This window comes from Lampetra planeri, chromosome 47, assembly GCF_965212315.1.
Source record: "Lampetra planeri chromosome 47, kcLamPlan1.2.h2, whole genome shotgun sequence".
NCBI lineage: Eukaryota > Metazoa > Chordata > Hyperoartia > Petromyzontiformes > Petromyzontidae > Lampetra > Lampetra planeri.
The window spans coordinates 6,840,683-6,864,031 of NC_136153.1; the positions used below are offsets into that span (position 1 = coordinate 6,840,683).

Below are 23,349 nucleotides of genomic sequence, written 5' to 3' on the forward strand. Positions count from 1 at the left end.
TGGAAATAATAAAATAATAAAAATAAAACATTATTAAATTATTCTCACGACGTTTCGGCCACAACTCTGTCTTCTCGACAGACCTGTTCTCCACCTGAGGACGGCTGTTTGCGTTGTGGCCGAAACGTCGTGAGAATTATTTTTTTGTTTTATTTTTATTATTTTATTATTTCCATTCTACGTGACTTTACCGAAAGAACCAAGAAGATGAAACATTTCTATTTGTTTGTGTTTCTGGCTTGTGCTGTGACTTTGTAGGATGAACGTTGAGATTTATCCGGGCATGGGGTGATCAATAAGGTCTGAATTGGTCTGTAATACGGTCGGGCACCGATAAGGAGTTGCTGGGTTCTCTGCTGCTGCTGTCACCACGCTCGAATCGCACCCAGATCCGAAAGAACGCTGACGAACAGAGATGGACATTGGGGGAGCTCTGTTCCAAGACAGCGAACGATTGCAGTTGTCGTGGCCCTTGGGTTGCTGTGCAAGACAATCAATTGATTTGAGAGGATTGATGGGTGTCTATGTATGCCCAAGGTCGTTGTCATGGTTCTTGTGTTACTGCATGTTGAACTTCTTTCGCACCGTACGTTGCCAACCGTGCGGGGAGGGAAGGACAACTACACGCGCAAAAGCGGTTACAAAGAAATGAGTTTTCAATTCGGTCTGGGCTATAGGGGCCGTCCATAAATGACGTCACGCATCTAGGGGGGGGGGGGGTCAGACATTTGTAACGATGTGTGACGAGGGGGGGGGTTTGAGAAATGTGACGTCACATCAAAATTCGCAACTTTAAATATAAACAACACGTTCTACTTAATTAAATATACTTTTTAATACATGTTTTCTCCTACAACATCAGAGTGCAGCGCCACATTAAATACGCACTACAATGACAATAGTTTAAAGCGATTTGAAGCATGTTTGGGGGGGGGCAGAGCTTTGTGACGTCATATTTTAGGTGGGGGGTCTGACTTTTTGTGACGCCGTGTGACGAGCAAGGGGGGGTCAAAAATCATCCAAAATCGCGTGACGTCATTTATGGACGGCCCCTTATAAAACTGGCCCACGTTGCACATCGGTGGGGACGGCCTCCCCAGATCGTGGGTCGGGGGGGGGGGTTAATTGACCATACGTCACCATGCTGGTCAGGGGGGGGGCGGGTTGAAGGCATAACAAGGTGTCTTGGCGGTTTGTCTCCGCTGTTTGCAGTGCGGGCCAAACCCAATAACTTCGCGCTCAACGCATCTCTGATTAAGTCACCGCAACGTGACGTCGTCAGCCGCTGTCGACACTCGGGCCGGCGCGGTGACGTCACGCGCGACAGACAGCGGACTCCCTTTTGTCCCCCCGAGGTGACGTCATCCACGCGTTTGCGAAGGAGGCGTGACATCACCGAGGCCGCCGCCGCCACCACCCGGCGCCGCTCGCCTTGACGTCACCCGCAACATTGTCCGTAACGATGAAACAACCATTCGTGTGACGTAATCGTTCACCCGGAGATGACGTAGAAGCCAAGTGACGTCACCGCGTCGTTGCCGACAGCTGTCATCGCGCGCGTTGACGTCATCTCCGCCGGCGGGACCGTCCAATCACGGCAGCGGGCCGCGGCTGGAGCCGGAAGCCGTGCCGACCGGTCACGTGGCGCGTGACGTCACCGCTGCCAGCGAACGCGGAAGAAGGCAATGGCGGCGGGCGGCGGTGGAGGCGGTGGCGGGGCGGGAAGCGGCGGCGCGTCGCTCTTGCGATGGCTGGACGTGCTCGAGAAGGAGTTCGACAAGGCGTTCGTGGACGTGGACCTGCTGCTGGGCGAGGTGGACCCGGACCAGGCGGAGATCACGTACGAGGGCCGCCAGAAGATGACGACGCTGAGCGCTTGCTTCGCTCAGCTGTGCCACAAGGCGCAGTCCGTGTTCCAGCTCAACACCAAGCTCGAGGTGGTTAGCAGTGGCGGCGTTCTCCCCCCCCCCCCTCTGCTGCTCGTCTCTTCCCCTTCTCCTCTGCAAGCACGGCATAGCGCCCGCGTGGTTACCTACTGCCACGGCACCGCGACAACGCGTGTTGCCGCACTGCTGCATGGCCAACCGTTCTAGGTTGGCTGGGAATGTAATGCGCACTGCCTTGGTGCAAGAGTCAGGGATTAGCCGCTTTCCCCACCACGTCTTCACCCTCTGCCCGACTTCCGTAGGTTGTCATCTTGCAGAGACTAATCGGGGCATGGCTTGTCCTCGAGACAACGCGCTGCGAGACCAGGCTTTCCTGGTCCCGCAAGTGAGACATTTTAATAGCCCCCTAATCAGACTGGCCATGCCTGGCCCCCCTCTCTGCGACGTGCCTTTTCTATCCCTCCAGAGACGAGACTTTACTATCTGCCCGCTCACGCAGAGACTTAACATTTCGTACCCACCCACCCTTCAAGAAAGTTTCATTTCCGCGATATCCACGTGAAAGTCAGCTGCCCCTCGCCTTTTTTCGGCAACTTTCCAGTTAATACTTGCATTGTCTTTGGACTGTTCGCCTTTTGGCGATCTCTGGTCTGACACTTGTGAGACAACGTCATAAAGAATGCCGTCCTTGGTGTTTACCAATCCATTTAAAATAAGCGTATATTATCATAGCTTGTTTGCATGTTCACCACATACACGTGTGGTTAATGCAGACCTGATTCCTTGCAAAATGTGTCTATTTGGTGTTTGAAAATATTAACACCTGTTTTATTGCAGTACAGTATTAAATGCGTTTGCCGGCAGCTTTTGCCACGGGAGTCACTTCGGACTTAACGGGGATCTATGCCATGGTATTTATTTAGTGGAAGTAAATGGCTTCAAATGGGCTTTAAATTCCCGGCAGCGTGGTTGCTCTGGCTTGTCTGGTGTGTGTGTTGTCATTGTTACTGTGACCGGCATCGGTCATGGAATAAACTTTGTTGTCCTTTCAGGCTGGGGTGGGAGCGCTGTCGCAGTGGTTCATGCATTGTGCCATGAACCCAGCAATATTCGTTTGATTCCCGGTTTCACCTAAGACCAGTGGCTGGTGAACCGTTCCCCTTTTCTAACTCGCACTGACCAATCTGATGAAGTATAGATAGAAGTCACTGTGACCGGAAATGCATCCAACAGTGGATTGTATAAGGTCTGTGTACATGACCTTAAATGCCCCATGCCACTGACCGTTAATAGGACTTCCTTATAGGAATCTGCGTTGTTTTGATACATTTGCGTGCCTGTGTACAGTGGATGTGTAAGGGCTACTCGGCGTTCAGTCATACTGTGTGAACGAAGTTTGTGCAGTGAGGAATTATTTGTTGAATGACTCATTCATTCATTATAGGAAGAAGCAACCCAAAAAAAGAGATTATATCTGATAGGTGCATACCCAGACTGCATGTCCCAGGAGATTCGATGTTAGTTTGTAGCTTTGTTAATGAGGAGATTGGAAATTTCTAATGAGTGACATAATTGCCCACTTAATCATGGTCATTATTTCACTCTCTTAATATTATTTAGACATTACTCGCAAACCTTTTCTTGGATTTATCTTTTTTCGATTCGTCAATATCAATCCCTAAAGCATCGGGTTACAGTCCACGATTTTATTGTTCAAATGTTATGCAAATATTGCATTGAGGCTAACAGAGTGAACAAAAATACACGAATGAGATGGGAAAAATGTGTGGCTCTACATCGTTAAAAGTCATAAAATGTGTTACCAAAATGTCTCACGTGGTTATAATTCAAGACTACCACCGTTTCTATTTTCACTACAAGCGTGTATTTAAAATATCTTATTAGGCAACTTAACATGTTTGAGTAACTTGGGCAATGTGGCTGTCCTCCACCTTGGTTGACCCTGACAACCAGCTTACCTATGCTGGAGAACCGTGTGCGCTGAGGAGGTGGCCATTTGGCTATCCATAGGCCGCTTGCGTGCATGAGATAGACTACTACAGTAGTATGTCGAGACATGGGGGTTAGGAGTGGAGTTAGCTTGCAGGCTCTGCGAAGAGGGACCCTAGAGGTTTCCGCCAAAGGGTGGATGCTACTGCTCACTGTCCCTGCGTGTGCTCCCATGCTTGGCTTGATCAAATGTTTGCGCTGCGTCGTTAACGTGGTTCTCGTTTGGCGGCATGCAGGCCCAGCTGATTGGGCTGCGCTCCGAACTGAGCGAGGCGATGGCATCCAAGGTGGTGCTGGATAAGGAGCTGAGGGATCAGCTGCTCCAGCTGCATGCCGTGCAGTTACAGCTACATGCCCATTCGGGGCAGAGCGTCGACTCAAGCAACATCAAGGCCAAGCTGGTGAGGCCTGTCACGGGCACACTAAAGCCATTCAGCGCCATTCTCCCTCCACAAGGTCCACGCACTTGTGCACCCTTGCGTCCCTGCCTGCATCCTGCACCTTGCCTTGTGTCCCTGCCTGCATCCCTGCTTTTACACCATGCATGCACCTTACCTTGCCTGCACCCTGCAGCTCGCACTACGTCCATGCTTGCACCCTGCATTTCACCATGTATCGCTGCCTAAAGCGTGCAACTCAGTCTGCATCCCTGCCTACACACTGCGCCTCAATCTGCATCCCTGCCTGTATGTGTCACCTCTCTCGGCATCCCTTCCTACCCTCCATATCCCTACAGGCACCCTGCAACTTTAACCCTGCAAGTTTTTATCATGAACAGAATTACACAGTCCAATCCAGGTTGTATTGTGTTCCATGTACAGAATGCATTTCCAGTTTGTTGGAGAAATGTGTAAAGATAGTGAAAAAAACCACTAAACAGATAGATGTTATCTTTTAGTTATGTATCTAGGCTGTGTGCCCCAGGCTGTCCAACATTACTTCGGTGAGGCCTCATTATTGAGAAAGGAATATTTAGAGTTACGGTCAGTCACATGACATATTTTATGGTACAGGAGTGATGCTACAGTGATATCACTAGTGTGCTCCAGGTCTTGACTTCAAATGCAGTTTTTTACAGTAACAGTTCTTCAAATTCTTGTCGGCCAGCAAAATGCACAGCTTAGATAAGAGCTGGAGCTTTTTAGGTTGCAACACCCCTCAATCGAGTCTTTTGGATGGTTACATTCTCCTTAACCCTTTCTCGTTCCGATGATGTACGTGTACGTCATAGGTTTTTCTTTTTATTCGGAAGAAAAACTAAAATAAAATAATTGTATCGGTACCGAGGCTCCCTCAAGGCCATGTAAGAGGGCGTGCTGCACGGTTTGGCCCCAGCTATCATAGAGTGCGGTTGTGTAGCTGCGGTTCTCTGCGGTAAGCACAACGTCTTTAAAAACAATGGTGCTATGCCCCTTAATAAAATTAACGCTCAACCGCTTGCTCGTTCCGAGATTCAGCAGTGAACGGGACTCGCCCTGCAACTTCAAGTCATCTAGGAACGGGAAAGGGTTAAGAGGTCTGATTCCTGTTGCTCTTCAAATCTTTTCCATCAGTTTATTGTGATTTCTACTACACTTGCCCATCTTACAGAACCAACCAGTGCTTGCGTTTAAACGAATTGCGTCATCCATATGTAGCATAATTGTACTGTGTTGCATGGCATGGTGATGGGGCTTCTATAAGGCATGCCCAATACAATGCAGTATCAGCAAGTGCTAAAAGTCAAGTGAAAACTTAACATACAAATGCATCATACCCTGCCCATGGCTTATTAAAGTTGTTAATTACTTAAGCAAGCTCGGGTGCATAGAAGTGTAATAACATTGGAATTAATAATGCGTTCCTCTTTCAAAATGTGCCAAACGTGTTAGTGACAACCACATACCATGTGGGCATGCTTAAGGAGTCATATACTGCATGGATTTGCATGAAAGTTAGTTACAAGGCCAGCCTCTGTTCTCATTTGCAAAAGCTAGTGCCTGGCAAATTCCACTCTAACGTAACCTGTCTGTCCACTTCAAATGTTATTTTCCCTATGGCAAAAATATTCTCGTGAAAAATGTCACACTGACATTCTGTGTTTCCCCCCCCCTGGCACTTGTAATGGTGATGATATTGATTGAGTTGAAAATGGTGAGGGTGGTGAGTTCTGTGAGGTGTCATCTCTCAATGTGCTTCTCCTAACCTTTCTGACACTGTCTTTTCCTAAAGTCTGTCCCCTCTTTGGAGATGATGGTGAGTTCATTTTCACTCGGAACAACTTTCAGCAGTTTCACTCATTCACAAAAGGGAGTAATTACGCAATAGAAATTATACTAAAACTGTCATATATAAAAGTGAAACAATCGTGACATCCTTATTCTCATCTATTTTCAGAAAAATATCTCAGTTTTTTTTTCTCAATGAACTTTTTTTCTACCACCTAACCTTGCTGATGTTTTCTACTCTGTGCTATAACCCCTCAGCCGCTACACTATATAGACACGCGACCTCCAATATCCTCCTATCGTTGTTTTAGAGGTCGCATGTAGCTTGCTACATATACGACTAACAATAATAAGAACAAGGTGGATAACAGACATGGGATAATGGTTAACTGTGGTCCTTACCATTTCACAGTGCAATGTCAGTACCTCTGAGCATCATTATTTGTCAATAACATAGATGGGGTGGAGGGAGGGGTGGCATCAGCTGGTCTTCCCCCCCTTAAACCACCCCACCAATCACAGGCGCTGCCTTTTCTAAGGGCACCCTCATTTGCTAGCCGTGTTTTTTTTCCCCATGACATTCGCGACCTCCGACTGACCTTTTGCAGGGCACCCACTTCCTGACATCTCTCAACATTCTTGAACTCCTGCACGTGAAGAGCGATAGCCCGTGCTCTGAGTCGGTCATTTGGTAAATTAATAAATGGCTGTTGGATTCACCAAAAGTCATTATCATGCCCTTTATTTACCCCAAAAATGCCTCTGAGTCTCGAGTATTTTTCATGAGGATCCTGCATTGCGATGTTTGGCTTATTCCACTAATGAGTGGTCGGCATGTGGCCGGAAACCGGAGCACCCGGAGAAAGCGCGCGCGTACAAGGATAACACTCATCGTTCTGCATGCTGCTTCACAAATCCATCGCTGCTTGGCCGATTGGTAGCCCAAGCCTACAGCGTCTTCTATAGCCAGGAAATCTTCCATCCAATGACTAATTACACTTTAACAATTTTTTTTGGGTAGTAAGTGTTATTTCCTAATTGCTTATGCCTCAAAAGTACAGAAAATTACTATTATTCCCCACAAACTTTGCTTTTGTGACCAAGACAGTGAAATGTAACTATTTTCAATGAGAAAACGGGCGAATTTGTGTCTTTTCGTTCACAAAAAGTCAGAAAAAAACAACATGAATCAAAATTTACGTATATTTATACTAAAGTAATACAAAAATGACTACAAAATATTTAGACACCAAGGGGCACTACCACAAGCGACACTGGCCACAACGGTCCGAGTTCTCTGTGGGGAGGAACAACGTCAAGTGGGAGCCACTGGTGGACCCCCGGAAGGTGCTGATGCCACCACTGCACATCAAATTGGGCCTCATGAAACAATTTGTCAGAGCTGTAGATAAGGAGTCGGTAACCTTCAAGTACCTTAAAGACTTCTTCCCTAAGCTGTCTGAGGCAAAGGTCAAAGCTGGTGTCTTTGTCGGACCACAGATAAAGAAGATCCTGGAGTGCAATGAATTCCCCAAGAAGCTCACTAGTCGGGAGAAAGCGGCTTGGAACAGCTTTGTCGCAGTGGTTCGTGGCTTCCTGGGCAATCACAAGGTCAAACTATGTGGAGCTGGTTGATACTGGTGAAGAACTATGGCACAATGGGCTGTAGGATATCCCGCAAAGTCCATATCTTTGATGGTCATCTTGATAAATTCAAGGAGAACATGGGAGCGTACTCGGAGGAGCAAAGCGAGCGCTTCCACCAGGATGTACTGGACTTTCAACACCGCTACCAAGGACAGTCTAACAAGAACATGATGGGAGACTACTTTTGGGGGCTGATTCCTGAAAGTGATTTACTGTATAATCGTAAATCTCAAAAAACTACTCACTTCTTAATTTTTTCTAGTAATTTTTTGTATTACTTTAGTATAAATACATGTACATTTTTATTCATATGTTGTTTTTTCTGACGTTATGTGAACGAAAAGACACAAATTCGCCCGTTTTCTCATTGAAAATATGTAAATTTCAAAATATCACTGTTCTGGTCACAAGCAAAATTTGTAGGAATAATAGCCATTTTCTATACTTTTTAGGCGTAAGCATTAACGAAATAATACTTACTACCCAGGAACAAAAATTGTCTTGCATAGCATTATGCTTAACCCTGCTTAGTGTTAAAGGTTTAAAAATAGATCGGGTGGATTCAGTGTGCTTTAGTCATGAAGTAGTGTGTCCCCAATCTGCATTTTAAGTTATTCCTATGCCCTTGCTTCCTGCTGCAGATCTTTTGTGCATGTTTAGATATAAAAACAACGTTATGCTGTGTGTGCATTTGCTTGTGCACAACAAACGTGTAAGTGTGCAATACATTTGCATAGATGTCGAGTGTGGGAGTTTTGCTGACATGCCCCTAGGACAAGCTGTAAAGCAGGATGCATCTTTGTTGTCTCCCACTAAGATTCAACTTTGGCATACATGCTGTGTGGAAGCCGAGGCAAAACATTACAGTTTCACCAATTCTTGCTCCATGCCGTAAAACGCACCATTGTTGAACTCCTAATGCTTGCGCCCTCACTCCCGCACACAGCTCCACGGTTCAATTTTACTTCAATATTTGAATTATCTTGTTGACTATAAAGAAAATGACCACCTGATACTGTATATATCTTTTTTTATGAGTTTATATGCACCACTGCCAACATAGTCCCGTATTATATTTTCCTTATTATTTTGAGTGGGTGAAGCTCTTAGTCCAGAAATCTCGGGGGTAATGAACGTATCACCCGTCAGCCAAATATCGCCTTCAACTTAATTTCATACAGCCCACCGCCACGTGGACACCCACCACTTAGAAATGTATTGGAAAGGATATTTAATCAATACTGTAATCATCTTGGCTGCTCTAATCGGGCACGACAGGGGAATATTTTCTACCTGGCAACACTGTGCTTCTAATTTTAGCAAGCTCAGTCATCTGCAAAGGTGAGCACTCATTGTTTTTTTTGTTGAGTAACGCGGAGGTGTGTTAATGTGTGGCCCACCGGAGGTTAATTGAAAGTCATATTCTGTCCGTAGTAACTCTAAAAGGTTCCTCACCCCCTGCCCTAAACCCAAGGCCCTGTACTCGCTAATTATTCACGCCCTACTCTTCACCGTTATGTGCATGTATGTTGAATTTTTCTAGCACCGTACGTAGTTAACCATTTAACATGTAGGCTTTTGCGACCAATATCATCCATAATAGAGGTTTTTTTGGGTGAGATTGCGTAAATATATAAATGTGTCATTAAAACCCTCCACCACCCGACACAGCCAATTAGTAACGGTTGTCACGTAAACAGAACGTGCCAATTCGTCACGAGTACAGCACACCGGTGTGTTGGAGAGCCAAGCCACAACATTTGCAATTTTTGGACAGCCAAGCCACAACATTTGCAGTCTTTGGACAGCCAAGCTTGGCTCTCCAACACACCGATGTGCTGTACTAGTGACGAATTGGCATGTTCTGTTTACGTGACAACCCTTACTAGTTGGCTTTGTCGGGTGGTGGCGGGTTTTAACGACACATTTATATATTTACGCGATCTAACCCAAAAAACCTATTATGGTAGCTAACCATGCTAAACGCGACTTTTGTGAACGTGCACTGTCCTGCTAACCGCCGCTCTATCCGATTTCCCCCCCCCCACCTCCACCGTGCCCACCAGGAGAAGGAGTTGGAGAGCAACAAGCGTGCGGGCATGAAGGACGCAGTGTGGGAGAGCGAGGCGGTGCTGCTGCGGCGAGAGAATGACGATCTACGGCGCCACCTGTCAGTATTGCAGGGCGAGGTCTACGGCGCTCGCCTCGCCGCCAAGTACCTGGACAAGGAGCTGGCCGGCCGGTAGGAGCTTGGCTTCTTGTCCGTGGTCTCCAGAATTAAGTGGAAGAACTAACTTCATGATAATGATGAGCACCCCGGGATTGGCTGTGTGATGCGGCATAGCGGAGAGAGAATTGGAAGCTCGAGAGAGAAGAGAGAGCGTGTTAGTTTTTGTCTTGTTCTGTTTAGCCAGAAGTTGCATTTTGCATGTCGTCAGCTGGTTGCATATTTTGAGCTCCGTGTAGTTTTTTTAATGTACCTCCTGTGAGCCCTGCTGAGGCTTTAACTTATTCATTCTGCCTTGTGAGAGGCGCCTAAACTCCACGCTGTGGATGTTCTCATATTAGTTAATCAAATGACACCTCGAGGTGGCACAGGAGTCGTTGTACAGGCACCTCGAGGTGGCACAGGAGTCGTTGTACAGGCACCTACACGTGTATGCACATGGCGACTGTGCACGTGTTCTTTTTTGCCTGAATATTGGAAGAAAAAAAACGTGCTAATATCTCCATTGCCACCAATGAGGCAAATTGCCAAGGTGAAGTATGTCAGCTGTTTGTCGAAGAACTTGCGCACATTAATGTATGCAGGTGTTCATTATCATAATACGTCAGTAAATACATGTGTGCTTACGCATATGTGTGTATTAATGTATGTGTGTGTATTAATGCCTGTATGTCTGTAAATATGCACGGCACATGCATTTTTATGCTGTATTGTGTGTTAGTGCATTCGTGCACATTGATATATGCATGCGTCAGTGTACATACCCGTGTCAAGTGATGCTTGTGTGTGCTCATTCGTACGTGTGTGTGTATATATGTGGTGCAGCGTGCAACAGATTCAGCTCATGGGTCAGAATCTGAAGGGTTCGGCTCATGACAAGCTGTGGAATCAGCTGGAGGCGGAGATCCATCTGCACCGTCACAAGACGGTCATAAGGGCCTGCCGTGGTCGTGCCAACCCCAAGCACATGTTACCCCAGCCGGCCGGACACGTGGGTTTGCATTGCTCGCACACCCGCGCACACCCTGGCAGCATGTTGTGCTCATATGAACTGTGTGTGTATCTTCTTGGTTCTTTCGGTAAAGTCACGTAGAAGGGAAATAATAAATAATACAAATAAAACATCATAAAATAATTCTCACGACGTTTCGGCCACAACACAAGCAGCCGTCCTCAGGTGAAGAACAGGTCTGTCGGAAGACAGCGTCTGAATGTGTGTATGTCTAGATTTTAAGTTTTTGTGACTGCAAGGATTTATAATATTTGTTTTTTGCGGTAAAGTCACGTGACTTTACCGAAAAAACCAAAGAGTATGTGTGTGTGTGTATGTATTTTGAACTTCTTTCGCATTGTACGTAGCCAACCGTGTTAATTGGAGGTGTGTGTGTGCGAGGGAGCGGGAGTGCAACGGTTAACGTTGCTGCGCTACGATTAACGCTCACGGCCAACACCAGTGATGATTATCGGAACTGGTCCTGGGCCTTCCTTATGCTCGGCTCAGCCTCAAATGAGTACCTTGTGTGGTGTGCAAACATCGACATCGGGGAGACAGAGGCGGCCATGTGTGGTGTTGGCCACCCACCGCCTCGTGTACCGTTCCGGCCTTCATAGGTGCTCGTTAACAGCACTTGCCCCAAAATTCTGTTAAGGCTACACTACACAGGGGATCTTTGTCATTGTCGCAGTACCAGGAAGCGATTCATTTAAATTCTATGTTTCTCATTTTTGATGTAGCGTGTGTTTTGTTTCATATCATTTGGCTATGTTTGCATACAATTTTCATGTGTAAATAATTCTTACACCCACAATTTTTAAGCTCGTATCAGTTTAATCAGTGAATCGTTACATGCTTTGTGGAACCACATTACAGGTTGACCTCTATAATATTATATTAATGTTCTATGCTTAAAAACAGCATGTGGAACATTGGTGCATTGGCTGGCTCATTGCTATACGTTTCTGATGTCTTGGGTTTTATACCTTGTAATGCATTTCACCAGTACAAATTGGTATCCAAACTTGGAATGGAGTCTTCATCTCGGTCAACTCAGCCTAAACTATTACTGGAGCTGTGTTTAATGCCAGCACTGGGCAAACAAGGGTGGCTAGTCGTGGTGCTGACCCTACCACCCACTCATGTGCCATGATAAGTTGAACATTTGCTGACCCAGTAGTCGTACTTCCTGTTCATGATACTATGCTACTGAATTGGGGATCATAGTCTTTTGTTCCACAACAGTAGCATAATTGTGGCAGAGGCATGCTTGCAACACAAGAATGCTTACATGCTGCTTAAAGGAAGCCACAACCAAAATAAAACATAGCTGCAACTTTGTAAGCTAACAAACAGATAAGGGTCTGTTTCAACCAAATTTACATTAAATTCATTTAGAGTTAGGTCAATCAGCCTCTGGGCCCGCTGTACCAATGCATTCCAGCAGCATTTGTCTTAAGCAGCCATACCCAGTGCTGCTTTAAACTTTCTCAGTGCTTGCCAACAAATTATACTGGTTTGCCTGATGTTATGGCCAACAGCATTCCATAGAAATGGTAGAGCCAATTTAAATCAGTATAGCAGCAAGAGCAACGATGTTTGCCATTTTAGTTATGGAAAATAATATAATTAAAGACACGTTTTTTTCCATTATGTATAGATAGGCAAAAAATACTTTGTGTCCAAATACTTTCATACAAACGTACCTGTATATGTAAGCTGTGCATCGCAGGCCCTTCAACACGAGTCGACATCTTCATTCATAAAAGACTTTTAAGTCATGACCCCACAACCTTCTATCGCAAGGAGAGCCTCATTATCCCGATTGCTTTGCTACTTCATGATGCCGGTGCGTGTGGTTGTAGCTTTGTCACTCTCTGCAGGATGTTGACCACACCAATGCACCAGGTACTAATTTTAGTTTGAATTGATCTAGGGGAGGCTTATTCCAGGTGCAGATACCAATTCTGACCTGTGATGTGCATGGCAAGTAATCAAAGCTAGAGTCCAGCGCAAAGATACATGTTAGGGTCATATGACAGTACGCCATCCTGTAGCTGTGAGCCGGAATTTGAGAACTGAATCAACAGTATTCTTTTATTTGCAGAAGCATAGTTCAAAATCTCTGTCGACATGAATCAATATCGTAATAAAACACCACCCAAAAAACAAATAGTCTTTGTAGATAGACTGTGCTGCAATCTTCGACATGCATTTAAAGCTCCGTTAATGAGATAAAAATGCTTCAAATTACTTCCAGGATCAATACTGTGATGCTGGAGTGAAATTACAGCAGCAATGCCACGGTAAATGCACAAGCGACAATGCAAATACAATTTGGATTTTTCTAGCGTCTAAATGCATCTCACGACGCTTTACAGACACACTTGCCGTAGTTTGTAGATGGAGGTAGTCAGTGATAAGTAGAGCAAAAAAGGAAAATATTGAGCCTGGACTTGAACAGCAGAGATGGCTGTGGGAACGGTGTGCCACAATGTGAGGCCAACAGAGTAGAATTAAGTGACCTCCCACTGACATTCTGTAATGTCCCTAAAGCATGCCTGAAAGATACTTTATAGTATATTTTGTTCCTTTAATTAAGCTTGGACATATAGCTTAGATACTCGTCTCCAAGATGAGGTGTATTATTGTGGCTGGGTTTGTCTTTAAGGAAGGCGAGCGCTTACAGCAGAATCAAGCATTTTGTTGAAGGACACTAGTCAAGAGGTATGCAAACTTTTTCGAGTGCAGGCCACATTTGTAATCTCCTAGCTCCCCGCAGGCCATCAAGATCTCACATGTGACATCACGTTTGCCTGTTTGCGGCGAAGTGAACATTCACATTTCCCCGACGCTCGCGTGCCTGTCAAAACAACGCTGTAGGTTTGCAGAGCCCCCCCTGCCATTGTCAGCAGCACACTCGCGGGCAGGGAGATTGGCGCACGCCTGAATGTCGCGCCGTGATCGTGTGTGCTTCTGCCCTGCAGGAGCCGGAGACGCTGAGGAAGCAGCAGGGTGTTGGGCAGGTGAGGAAGGTGCTGCTCGTCAAGGCTGACGACGAGGGTCTGGGCATCTCCATCACCGTGAGTTATGCAGCAGCAGCAGCAGAACCACTTTGAACTAAGAGATTTTCCGTTCCATGCCAGAGAAATTGCCTGGCGGTCAGAGTTTCGGGCATTAACAGGAAACCATAAGAAGCTTAATGTAATTTAGTCTGCCTCGTCTAAGCCTTGGGAATATAATTTGAACCCTAAAAATCCTAAATGTAGCTTCGTTTGGCTCTGTGAGCTTTTGGTGTTAACTTTGTAGCTTAATATTAATAAATAATTGACGTTGCCTTATTTTGCCTTTTTGTGAGCAGTTGTGTTACTTTGGGCATACATACATATATAGGAGGTTGCTGAACGTGTCCACTCTGTCTTTAATATCTAAAATATATCAACCAAAAGCAACAATTTAATAGTAATATGAATCAGATTTTTTCGAGATACTCAAAACTCGGTCACTTCATTGGGTTCTTCCCACTGGGTGCACGAATTGTCGCAGAGCAGTAATTGCAGAGGTCGTGTCAGCTTGTGGAGATGCTCGCTAACAGCACCTGCCCCAACAACAGTCTTTTAAAGCCTACATTGTGTGGGGGGGGGGGGCATCTTTGTCTCGAATGAAGGGCGGCAAGGAACATGGCGTACCCATTATCGTCTCCGAGATCCACCCGGGGCTGCCGGCCGAGCGCTGCGGTGGCCTCTACGTTGGCGACGCCATTCTCGCCGTCAACGGCATCAACCTCCGCGACACCAAGCACCACGAGGCGGTCGGCATCCTCTCCCAGCAGGTGGGGACCTGCCAGTGGGACGGACGTGTGTGTGCGCGCGCTTGTGTGCACGTATTTGCGTATGATGGGGTGCTCGCTAACAGCACTTGCCCCAATATTCTGTTAAGGCTATACGAGGGATCTTTGTCTTTGGTGGGGAGTGGTAGTGTAGCGGTTCGCGTGCCGCGCTACGAATTCCGGCTCACGGCCAACACCAGTGGCGATTCTATGAACCAGTCTTGGGCTTCCTCTAGGTTGGCTCAGCCTTAAATGATTACCTGGTAAGGATGTGTAAAAATTGCCACTAGGGAGACACAGGGTGTGGTGCTGGCCACCCACTCCCTCGTTTGCCGTACCGGCCTTCATTGGTGGTTGACTAACAGCACTTTCCCCAGCAGTCTGTTGAAGGCTATATGGGAGATCTTTGTCTTTGGGGAAACAAAGGTGGCCATGGGTAGTCCAAGTGACACCACATCCTCGCTTGCCATTTGTAGGTGCTCGCTAATGGCACTTGCCCCAATGGTCTATGAAGGCTATCCAGGGGATCTTTGTATTTGTGTTTGAGCCTATAACTGCGTTCATGCACTGTGGCCCCAGTGACCTTCAAAGGCCTTGGCCCAAAATTAACACCTGGAATGTTAACAAATCAACACGCATCTATCGGTTTCATCCTGATAGCAATTCATCGACATTTTAATTCATTAGCCTATGGGCTTCCTGGACAACTATTTTACTGGCAGCGTTTAATTATTCTGGCAAACTGTGGCAATGGTTCAACTTTCTGAGTCTCGTCAGGGTTTATACTGCTCTGCCCTCTAACATCAAGCAACCCAACAGCATTTCATATATATTCTTGGTTCTTTCGGTAAAGTCACGTAGAAGGGAAATAATAAAATAAAATAAATATAAACAATAAAAATTCTACGTGACTTTATCGAAAGAACCAAAAATATGAATCCCTGTTGTCACGAAAGCTTTAAATCAAAGCATTTCATATGTTCATAAGGTTACTCCTGAAGCCGTCCAGTGGCTCTCACCACCTTTGACAGATGCTCCAGCTCTTCACTCTTTGCCTCCCCCACCTCTCTGACCACTCGCATGCCGAGCACAGGTGGGAGAGATCGAGTTTGAGGTGGTGTTCGTGGCGCCGGACGTGGACTCGGACGATGAAAACGCGGAGTACGAGGATGAAACAGGGCGGCGCTATCGCCTCTACCTTGAGGACCTGGAGGAGCACAGCGTGGCCTCTAGCAAGACGGCCACGAGTGCTGGCTCCAAGTCGCCTACGCCCGGTAAGGAGCCACCGCCACCCACCGCCTACACCAGCACGGAGTGCGGCCAGATTGAGCGCCGTCAGTGGCGAAATGTTAACTACCTTGCCTGGTGTGCAGGAGGTCGTGGGTTCGATCCCGACCCTGATGCCTGCTGTATGTTTAGAGTTTGCGTGTCTCTCTCCCTGTCGTCGCGTGGAATCTTTTCCGAGTCCTCAGGTTTTTTTCCCTCCAAATTTAGAAAGATGCGTTTAGAGTATTTAACTACTATAAATGCCCACGTGATAAGCCACTTCCTTGAGCTATCATTTTTGGTCAGGTCGCTTCTGAAAAAGAGCTCGGTGGGCCTTAACCTGGTAAAATAAAAAGAGTTTTTCGTACATTTTTATGGTGTTGAAGGTTTTCGTGGCTCGATGAATGAGAAATCTTCTTAGAAGCTACTCTTTCAAGATATCCTTGGCGAGTACTTCTCCTTTTTGCTTCCCGACGTTTTGCCTCCCACTTTAGAGCCATCTTCAGGCAGTCTGCCGTAGCCTCCGAATAACACCGAATGTGCCACCGCAAGCACTTATCTCATGGCCATGCTGTCAGTAGCTGAGTACCTTGATTCTGCCATTGAATTTTATCCAATTAAATTGTCGGTGTTGTCTTGAAACGAAGTATCCATTCAGATTCCTCACAGAGCAAGACATCTATTTGTGCTTGAGAGCATTCGAGAGAAGTGCACACCACAGAGCTACCACTGAGATCCCTTTAAGTGACCTCTTGTCCACAGGGATTAGCGCTCTTCTGCTCCTACTCACTCAGCCACAGAGAATAATGTTTGTTATATTTGCTCCTGGATTTGTGGGTGAACGCTATCACTCCTTGACCCCACACTCCCAGCTTCACCCAATCCCCACCTACGTTTACTCAGTCCGCCTGCAGGCTGAGTTGGTGGCAAAGTCAATCTGCAGCGGTTGTCCTTTGCATAAACTTGTCCCGGTTAATTAATGTATAATTTACACCAATGACTTTGAGTTACAAACAAATGACCAGCACTGCCTCACACTCTCTTGAGTGAGGATCCAGTTTTACTTATTTGACTGAAAGTAAACATTTCATGTTTTTATTCACTTTCTTCCTGAAAGACTCAAGGTGGTGGTGGTTGTTGTTTTTGTGGCAGATGTAACAGCGGTGGCCACCTCGGACGGTTTGAGCCTCAACAATGGAGACTTGAGCGACGGCTCTGCCTCGAACGGAACCCTGTCCAGCGCCTCGGCTCTTGAGGAAACAGCGACGGCTACCACCGGCACGCAGGAACCCACCGGACCCACCCCTCCCACCTCCCCATGAGTCCTCCTCTTCCGGGTCACCCTGGCCCGCCGTTCCCCCCGGTGGTTGGGATGTTCCCTGCGTTTTATTCTGGCCGTATTCCCCTACCACGTGGAATTCGGATGGTCTCCTCGTACCGCACACATCCCCGACATGAGCCACGTTCGCTGTTGTCTGCCAAATGCCTAATTCTTGGCCCGCACATCCATCCCAAAACACAACCCACATTTGCACCGAAGCTCCAGGTCTCTACGGATGCTGCGGAATGGCCACGTGATGTGAGTGTCCAAATCGTGCTATGGAATTGACCGAAAGTCAATCGACTTTAGCATTGGCTTGGCTGTTGCCTTCAATCACGTCTTCGTTTCACTGGTAGAATGACCCATTCAGGGGGGGGGGGGGGGGGGGATATGATTTCCAATTCTCGATATCACACAATACACAACCTTCTGGAGTCCACATGTGGTTCCACTATGTTTCCTGCTTTGTAAAGCAGCGATTGATTGGTATTTAATGCGGTATGATTTGAGCATTGCATTGTTTATCCAGCCTGGCATTTCAATCAGCGAGTCAACCCGAGGAAACATCGGATATACCCTCACACTTCATAGCTTAGCAGTATCAGCATGGTGTAAAAGTGCAGCTTACAGCATTTAGACTTATTTTATTGTTGGCGGGGGGAGGGGGGGCTTTTGTTTGTTAACCATTTACAGCCAGTGCATATATTTAAATTCATAGTACACATTTTCCTACCAAAAGAAACCTGACATTCTCCACATCATCTTTATCACACACATTTGCTCAATTGTATCTTTGAGTGTGCTACCCTTCGAATATAATCTATATATATATTTACACGGTGGATCAAACTACATGCTGTCATTCATGGTAGACTTAGAGAGCTCTGACAGGATGCTCTACAAAGGGTTCTGAAACCTTTGCTAGCCATTGTATAAATGTCATCCGTTAACTTGTACAACAAAAGTGCTGTGTTACACAGTTGTGAGGTTACAGTAGATTAAAACGAGAGATCACTTAAATCATCATTGAGACAGCTGAAGCCCACTGGCATTTTCTCTGTACATTTGTACTCATACTATGTGCTTAGGTATACGAAGTGATGACATTGTAAGTTACTTTGCAGTCTATATTTATTCTTGTCCTCTGTAGGCACGACCACAGGAGTTGACTCTGCAGGCACGCGCTGCATAGATATTTGACCTCTTCGGCTCTGAGCTTGGCAATGATTGGCCGAGGCGGTCACGTGACTCACACATGTGACACCGAGCCATGTAATTGGCACACGGCCACGCATCTTAAAACACGTACAATAAGTTTGGCTGCATTACCAATATACAGCCTGTGCGTGTGGTTTCCTTTTTAGATAAATGTATACATTTTTAGATTTTCCTTGAAGGTTACTTTAAAATATGAATTACTACCATGATTGATTCTGCAGTCATGGTGCATATGTAAAGATTAGTGATGTTTTAAGGTTAAGTGTCCTCGGTCACTTGTGAGATTATTGTCAACGCTTGAAATATTAATGTAGAAGCTTTAATCAACCAAACACTCGGCACAAAGCCCAGTGAATCTGCTTTCTTAAATCTGGGAAAAGCCTAATCCTTTGGAAATGTGAAGCGTTTGGAGCGACAACCCTAAGCCTAATCTTTTCCTCAAATATTCCAACAGAGCTATTCCAACTTATTTTGAATTTGTCATAAAGACGGTCCACAGGAATTCATAAACTGCTCACAACATTCACATTTGTGAAATATATTTTAATCTTTCAAACACTTAATTTTACTGTATTTATTTGCTTTCGTTACAATTCATGGAGACGAGAAAACTCGATAAGAACATTAAACTTATCCAACAATATTGCATTCCATTGCACATGAATAACGGAGTTGCTTTTTAAAGGCAATGTTGGAAGATGGGTCTAATATCACGATTTGCAGGGGTAACAATCTCGGACTTCGAACTTAAAAGCTGTTAACAGGTATGTCTGTTACAAGCCTTGGAGGGAGCTTGGAGAAGAGTAGGTTGTTCACTTTCGGCCGTGGGCAGTTGGGACATCACCTTTGGGTGAGTCCAGGGAAATTTGAACAGGGCCGTACTGAGGCACCATTGATGCCGTCCATCTGTGCATATTGAATTCCTTCCCTTTACTATCCTGATGGATTATTTTCAGGGCCGTCCATGCACACATGAAGGGCATCTCATCGAGAGGGATGCTAGTTCTTGTCAGTGGCTTTGGAAACGAAGTTGTTGGGCTCACTCAATTTTTTTCCTCTTCGTTTGGTCTGAGTACTTTAATAACCGATTTAGGCTTTATTTATTTACTATTTTTACTGTTTTAGCTTTATTTTCTCTGTTTAGTTCCAGAAAAATGTGGAAAAATGTAAAATAAAAAATGGAAACAGCCTAAAACATCGGTGGCATGAAGCAACACTTTTTATATAATCTTAACGGTTTTTGAAACATTAACATTTTGATTGTCATTGTGTATGCGTTTGGTATGTACATCCGTGCATGACCATGTGGTGTGGGGGAGTCCTTTTTTAATGTTACTGGAAAGGAAGCAATGGTTGAGGGTCATTGGGGTACCCAAAAGGGTTGGGTAGAAATGTTTTGCACCAAGATTTTCGAGTCTTACGACTTACAAAATATTATCTCTAATCTAAAACAGACGTCCAATGAAGAGTGTGAATACTTGATGTGCCCAGTTTTACATGGTCTTCACAGCATCTATTCAATGTTACAAACAACGTTTTGTACGTACTGTACTGTGCCGTGAATGTTAGTGACTGGTGTGAGAGTACTTCTGTATAAATTATAATCCGATAGCTTTGTGTAATTAAACAAATTAAAATTGTAAATGTTGCTATGCTTGCTGACCTACCAAACTAATTTGTGTGTTATTACATGTGTACGTACTTTTGCTTTGTTTTGGTAACAATGTCTGTCAAAAATTTATAATATGGTAAGCGTTAATCATGGTATTTTATACCGGAGTGTTCTGTACAAGTATGATTGTGGAGGAGCAGTTTCATATAACCGTCTGGGACATTTAGCCTTATTCTAATCAAACCAACTAATAGCACTGCGTATTGTTTCATGATGCTCTAAAAATTTGTAATAATAGGCTTCTTATAAATATTACAGAAGCTCAAAATGTATATCCGAGACCATGCCACTTTAACCAAAGGCCATGCCATCTACACAGTCTTACAAATATGCGTTGTTGCAAAACATTATGCTCTGTCCAAAGTGCTCATGTAATGGGTTTTAATTTGTCAAAGGTCCTGATGCTATAGACAACTTGGATGCAGGTAACACAGTCACTTGGGAGGACCAATGTGTGATGTGATGAAAGTGACGAGACAGCTGAGGAAGCCAAGAGACAATCTAATAATTTTTCCGTATTTAAATGTTTTCTGTCTCGGTTTTGGTCATGTAATGAGAGAAATATCACCTTTTGGAAAGTATTTCCCACTGCTTATCGGTGGTATGTTTTCCACATTTATCAACGTTCTCAATTCAAACATGAATTACATTGATACATTGAATGGAATCATGTTGATTGGTGAATAGGGTGAGGTGCATTGTGGTTGGAGGCTTTTGAGGACTTTTATTAGTGCTGCCCTGCAGTGTCGGATTTGTGTGTATGTTGAACTTCTTCGACATCGTATGTAGCCAAACGTGCTAATCGGGGGGTGCGAATTAGCTCTTCATAGTTCATGTTGGGTTTAAATTGTAGCTTTCCAAACTCTAGTCTTGCTTCACCCCAGCCCATGCAATAATTGGTTATAATGTGTGCAAAAGGTTAACGACTTGATTAGCAACACAATTGGAAATATTGGTGAACTTGGTTTTTCTATTTTTAATGCAACCTTTTGGAATTTTAATAACACCAGATACACCATTCTAAATGTTTAAATAAGGAAGCCCTCGACATATAAACCTTATAGCGGGACCCCCGGCTCTCGCATAAACTGCGTTGCGACGTCATTTGATGTCTGTTGAAGGCGAACGACACGGAAATCTATTCCTCTCGACGCACTCTACACGATGCGCTAATCAACGTTTTCTGCGCATTCGTCCACGCTGCCGCTGCTGCGCTAGGACGACACGGCAACAGAATGATCCGCGCCAGGCGGGTCGCTGCGTTTATGTGCGCGGTGGGACGGAGTCGCCAAAAATAAACAAATTAATTGCGATTTTGACTTTCGTTTATTTGGGACCCCGGGGTCCCGCAATAAGGTTCATATCGTAACAATGTTTCATTGTATATATGTTTTATTGCCAGCGATCTCAATTGGAGCAACAATGGTATTTGCATGTTTAAAGGCCTCCTACACTTTTGAAATATGTTAAATTAATGGAAATATTAGATTGTTTCGGTAAAGTGACGTCGGTATAAAATAAAAATAAAATAAATAAACGATTCTTATTTTAAACACTCTAAATACATCTGTTTTGTGTTTTTTACTTTTTTATTTGTAATTAATTTTTCTTTTATACCTAAGTGACTTTACCGAAATAACTAAAGAGTATGGATCATTGCAGTCACGGAAACTTAAGATCTAGATATTAGATTGTGTTCAATGAAAGTAAGCATAGCTTTTAAGTCCAGGGAATTGGTTGTGACAGCACAACTGTGGCACACTGGCACCGTGACGTGTGCCACTCAAGCGCATCTCTCTTCCCTCTGCCCATGTTTATTTCTGCCTGTAGTTTGGACTTCAAATAAAACATGACAATTTCCGTGTACTCGTAAGATAGATGCGCTGTGCATTTAATGTGACCTCACATAGTGGTACAGTATTGTTGCACCGGACTGAGTTTTCATTTGCAAATAGAAATGTTCACTTAAATAATATCTTTCTCATTTACTGCATCTTACATGCATTAATAAAACAGCTCCTTACGATTAAAATGTCCCTCCCTTTATTACTGCTAATCCTACTTCCTCCCTTTATTACTGCTATTCCTACATAATACACGAGCATAATATGACTTTGAGACGCCTCCCACCACCTACACATTCCACAAGTAGTGACTAATCCCATATCTGCATTTTCCATAAATATGCTAAATTCCTCTGTTGATATGTAAATTCATTTGTCAAGGCGTTCTCCCTCCTCTAACCCAGCTTAAATATACGCTGCCAAGCTTGGTGGTGTTCATTCGGACGCTGTCTTTCCGACAGCCCTGTTTTTCACCTGAGGACGGCTGCTTGCGTTGTGGCCGAAACGTGAGAATTTTATTTTATTATGTTTTATTTTTATTATTATTTCCCTTCTACGTGACTTTACCGAAAGAACCAAGAAGATTAAAACAATACACAATAAATAATGTATTTTTTAAAATAGTGTATTAATATCAGATAATGTATATTTAAAGGTAGTTTCCATTGTTTTATTATCCATTCAATGTGCTCACAAATACAAGACTGTCATTACAGATGTTGCAAAGGGCCATTACAAGACATTATGCCCTGCATACTGAGGGTAATGCTAGGACAAATATTGTTTTAAAATATTCTAATCACAAATAATTATAGTAATTATGAACCCAGGAAAGCTTCACTTTTTTTAAAGAGGGGTCCTGCTTTGGGATGTTTAGCCATCACAATACCAATACCATACATGCATTTGGATTCCAGTGGGAAGAAACCAGAGCACCCGAAGACAACCCATGCACACAAAAGGAATAACAATAAAAACTCTGCACAGATAGATTCAATAAACTGACAAAATGTAATCTTAGTTTACTGAGCCCGTTACTGTGCTGTCATCTGGATAACTCACATCCGGGAGCGCTTGTGGGTAACCTTACCAGTCACCAAGCTCGGCCCTCATTTAGCATTACTGCTCATAGGCAAATGTACGACGGAAATTTTAAGGTCATTTTTATTGATTCACATGCCATTCTGAACATGTGCACTTTTATGGTCCTAATACAGGTTTTTAGAAA

At 44.7% G+C, this 23,349-nt stretch overlaps 1 protein-coding gene across 1 annotated transcript; it reads left to right on the forward strand.

Annotated features, from left to right (window-relative positions):
- The first annotated feature begins 1,671 nt into the window (after positions 1-1,671).
- Positions 1,672-19,246, forward strand: GOPC (golgi associated PDZ and coiled-coil motif containing). The gene is made up of 8 exons (XM_078615543.1): positions 1,672-1,937; positions 4,133-4,297; positions 9,817-9,992; positions 10,803-10,968; positions 13,959-14,054; positions 14,639-14,803; positions 15,894-16,074; positions 17,219-19,246. The coding sequence occupies exons 1-8, from the start codon at positions 1,686-1,688 to the stop codon at positions 17,386-17,388; spliced, it is 1,371 nt and encodes a 456-aa protein (XP_078471669.1). The 5' UTR covers positions 1,672-1,685; the 3' UTR covers positions 17,389-19,246.
- Positions 19,247-23,349: the final 4,103 nt, after the last annotated feature.

Excerpts from the sequence above, each read along its gene's own strand:
- GOPC (XM_078615543.1), top strand. The coding sequence starts at position 1,686 with ATGGCGGCGGGCGGCGGTGGAGGCGGTGGCGGGGCGGGAAGCGGCGGC. Across the intron at positions 4,298-9,816 it reads GCAACATCAAGGCCAAGCTG|GAGAAGGAGTTGGAGAGCAA; the intron begins GTGAGGCCTGTC and ends CGTGCCCACCAG. Across the intron at positions 14,055-14,638 it reads GTCTGGGCATCTCCATCACC|GGCGGCAAGGAACATGGCGT; the intron begins GTGAGTTATGCA and ends TCTCGAATGAAG.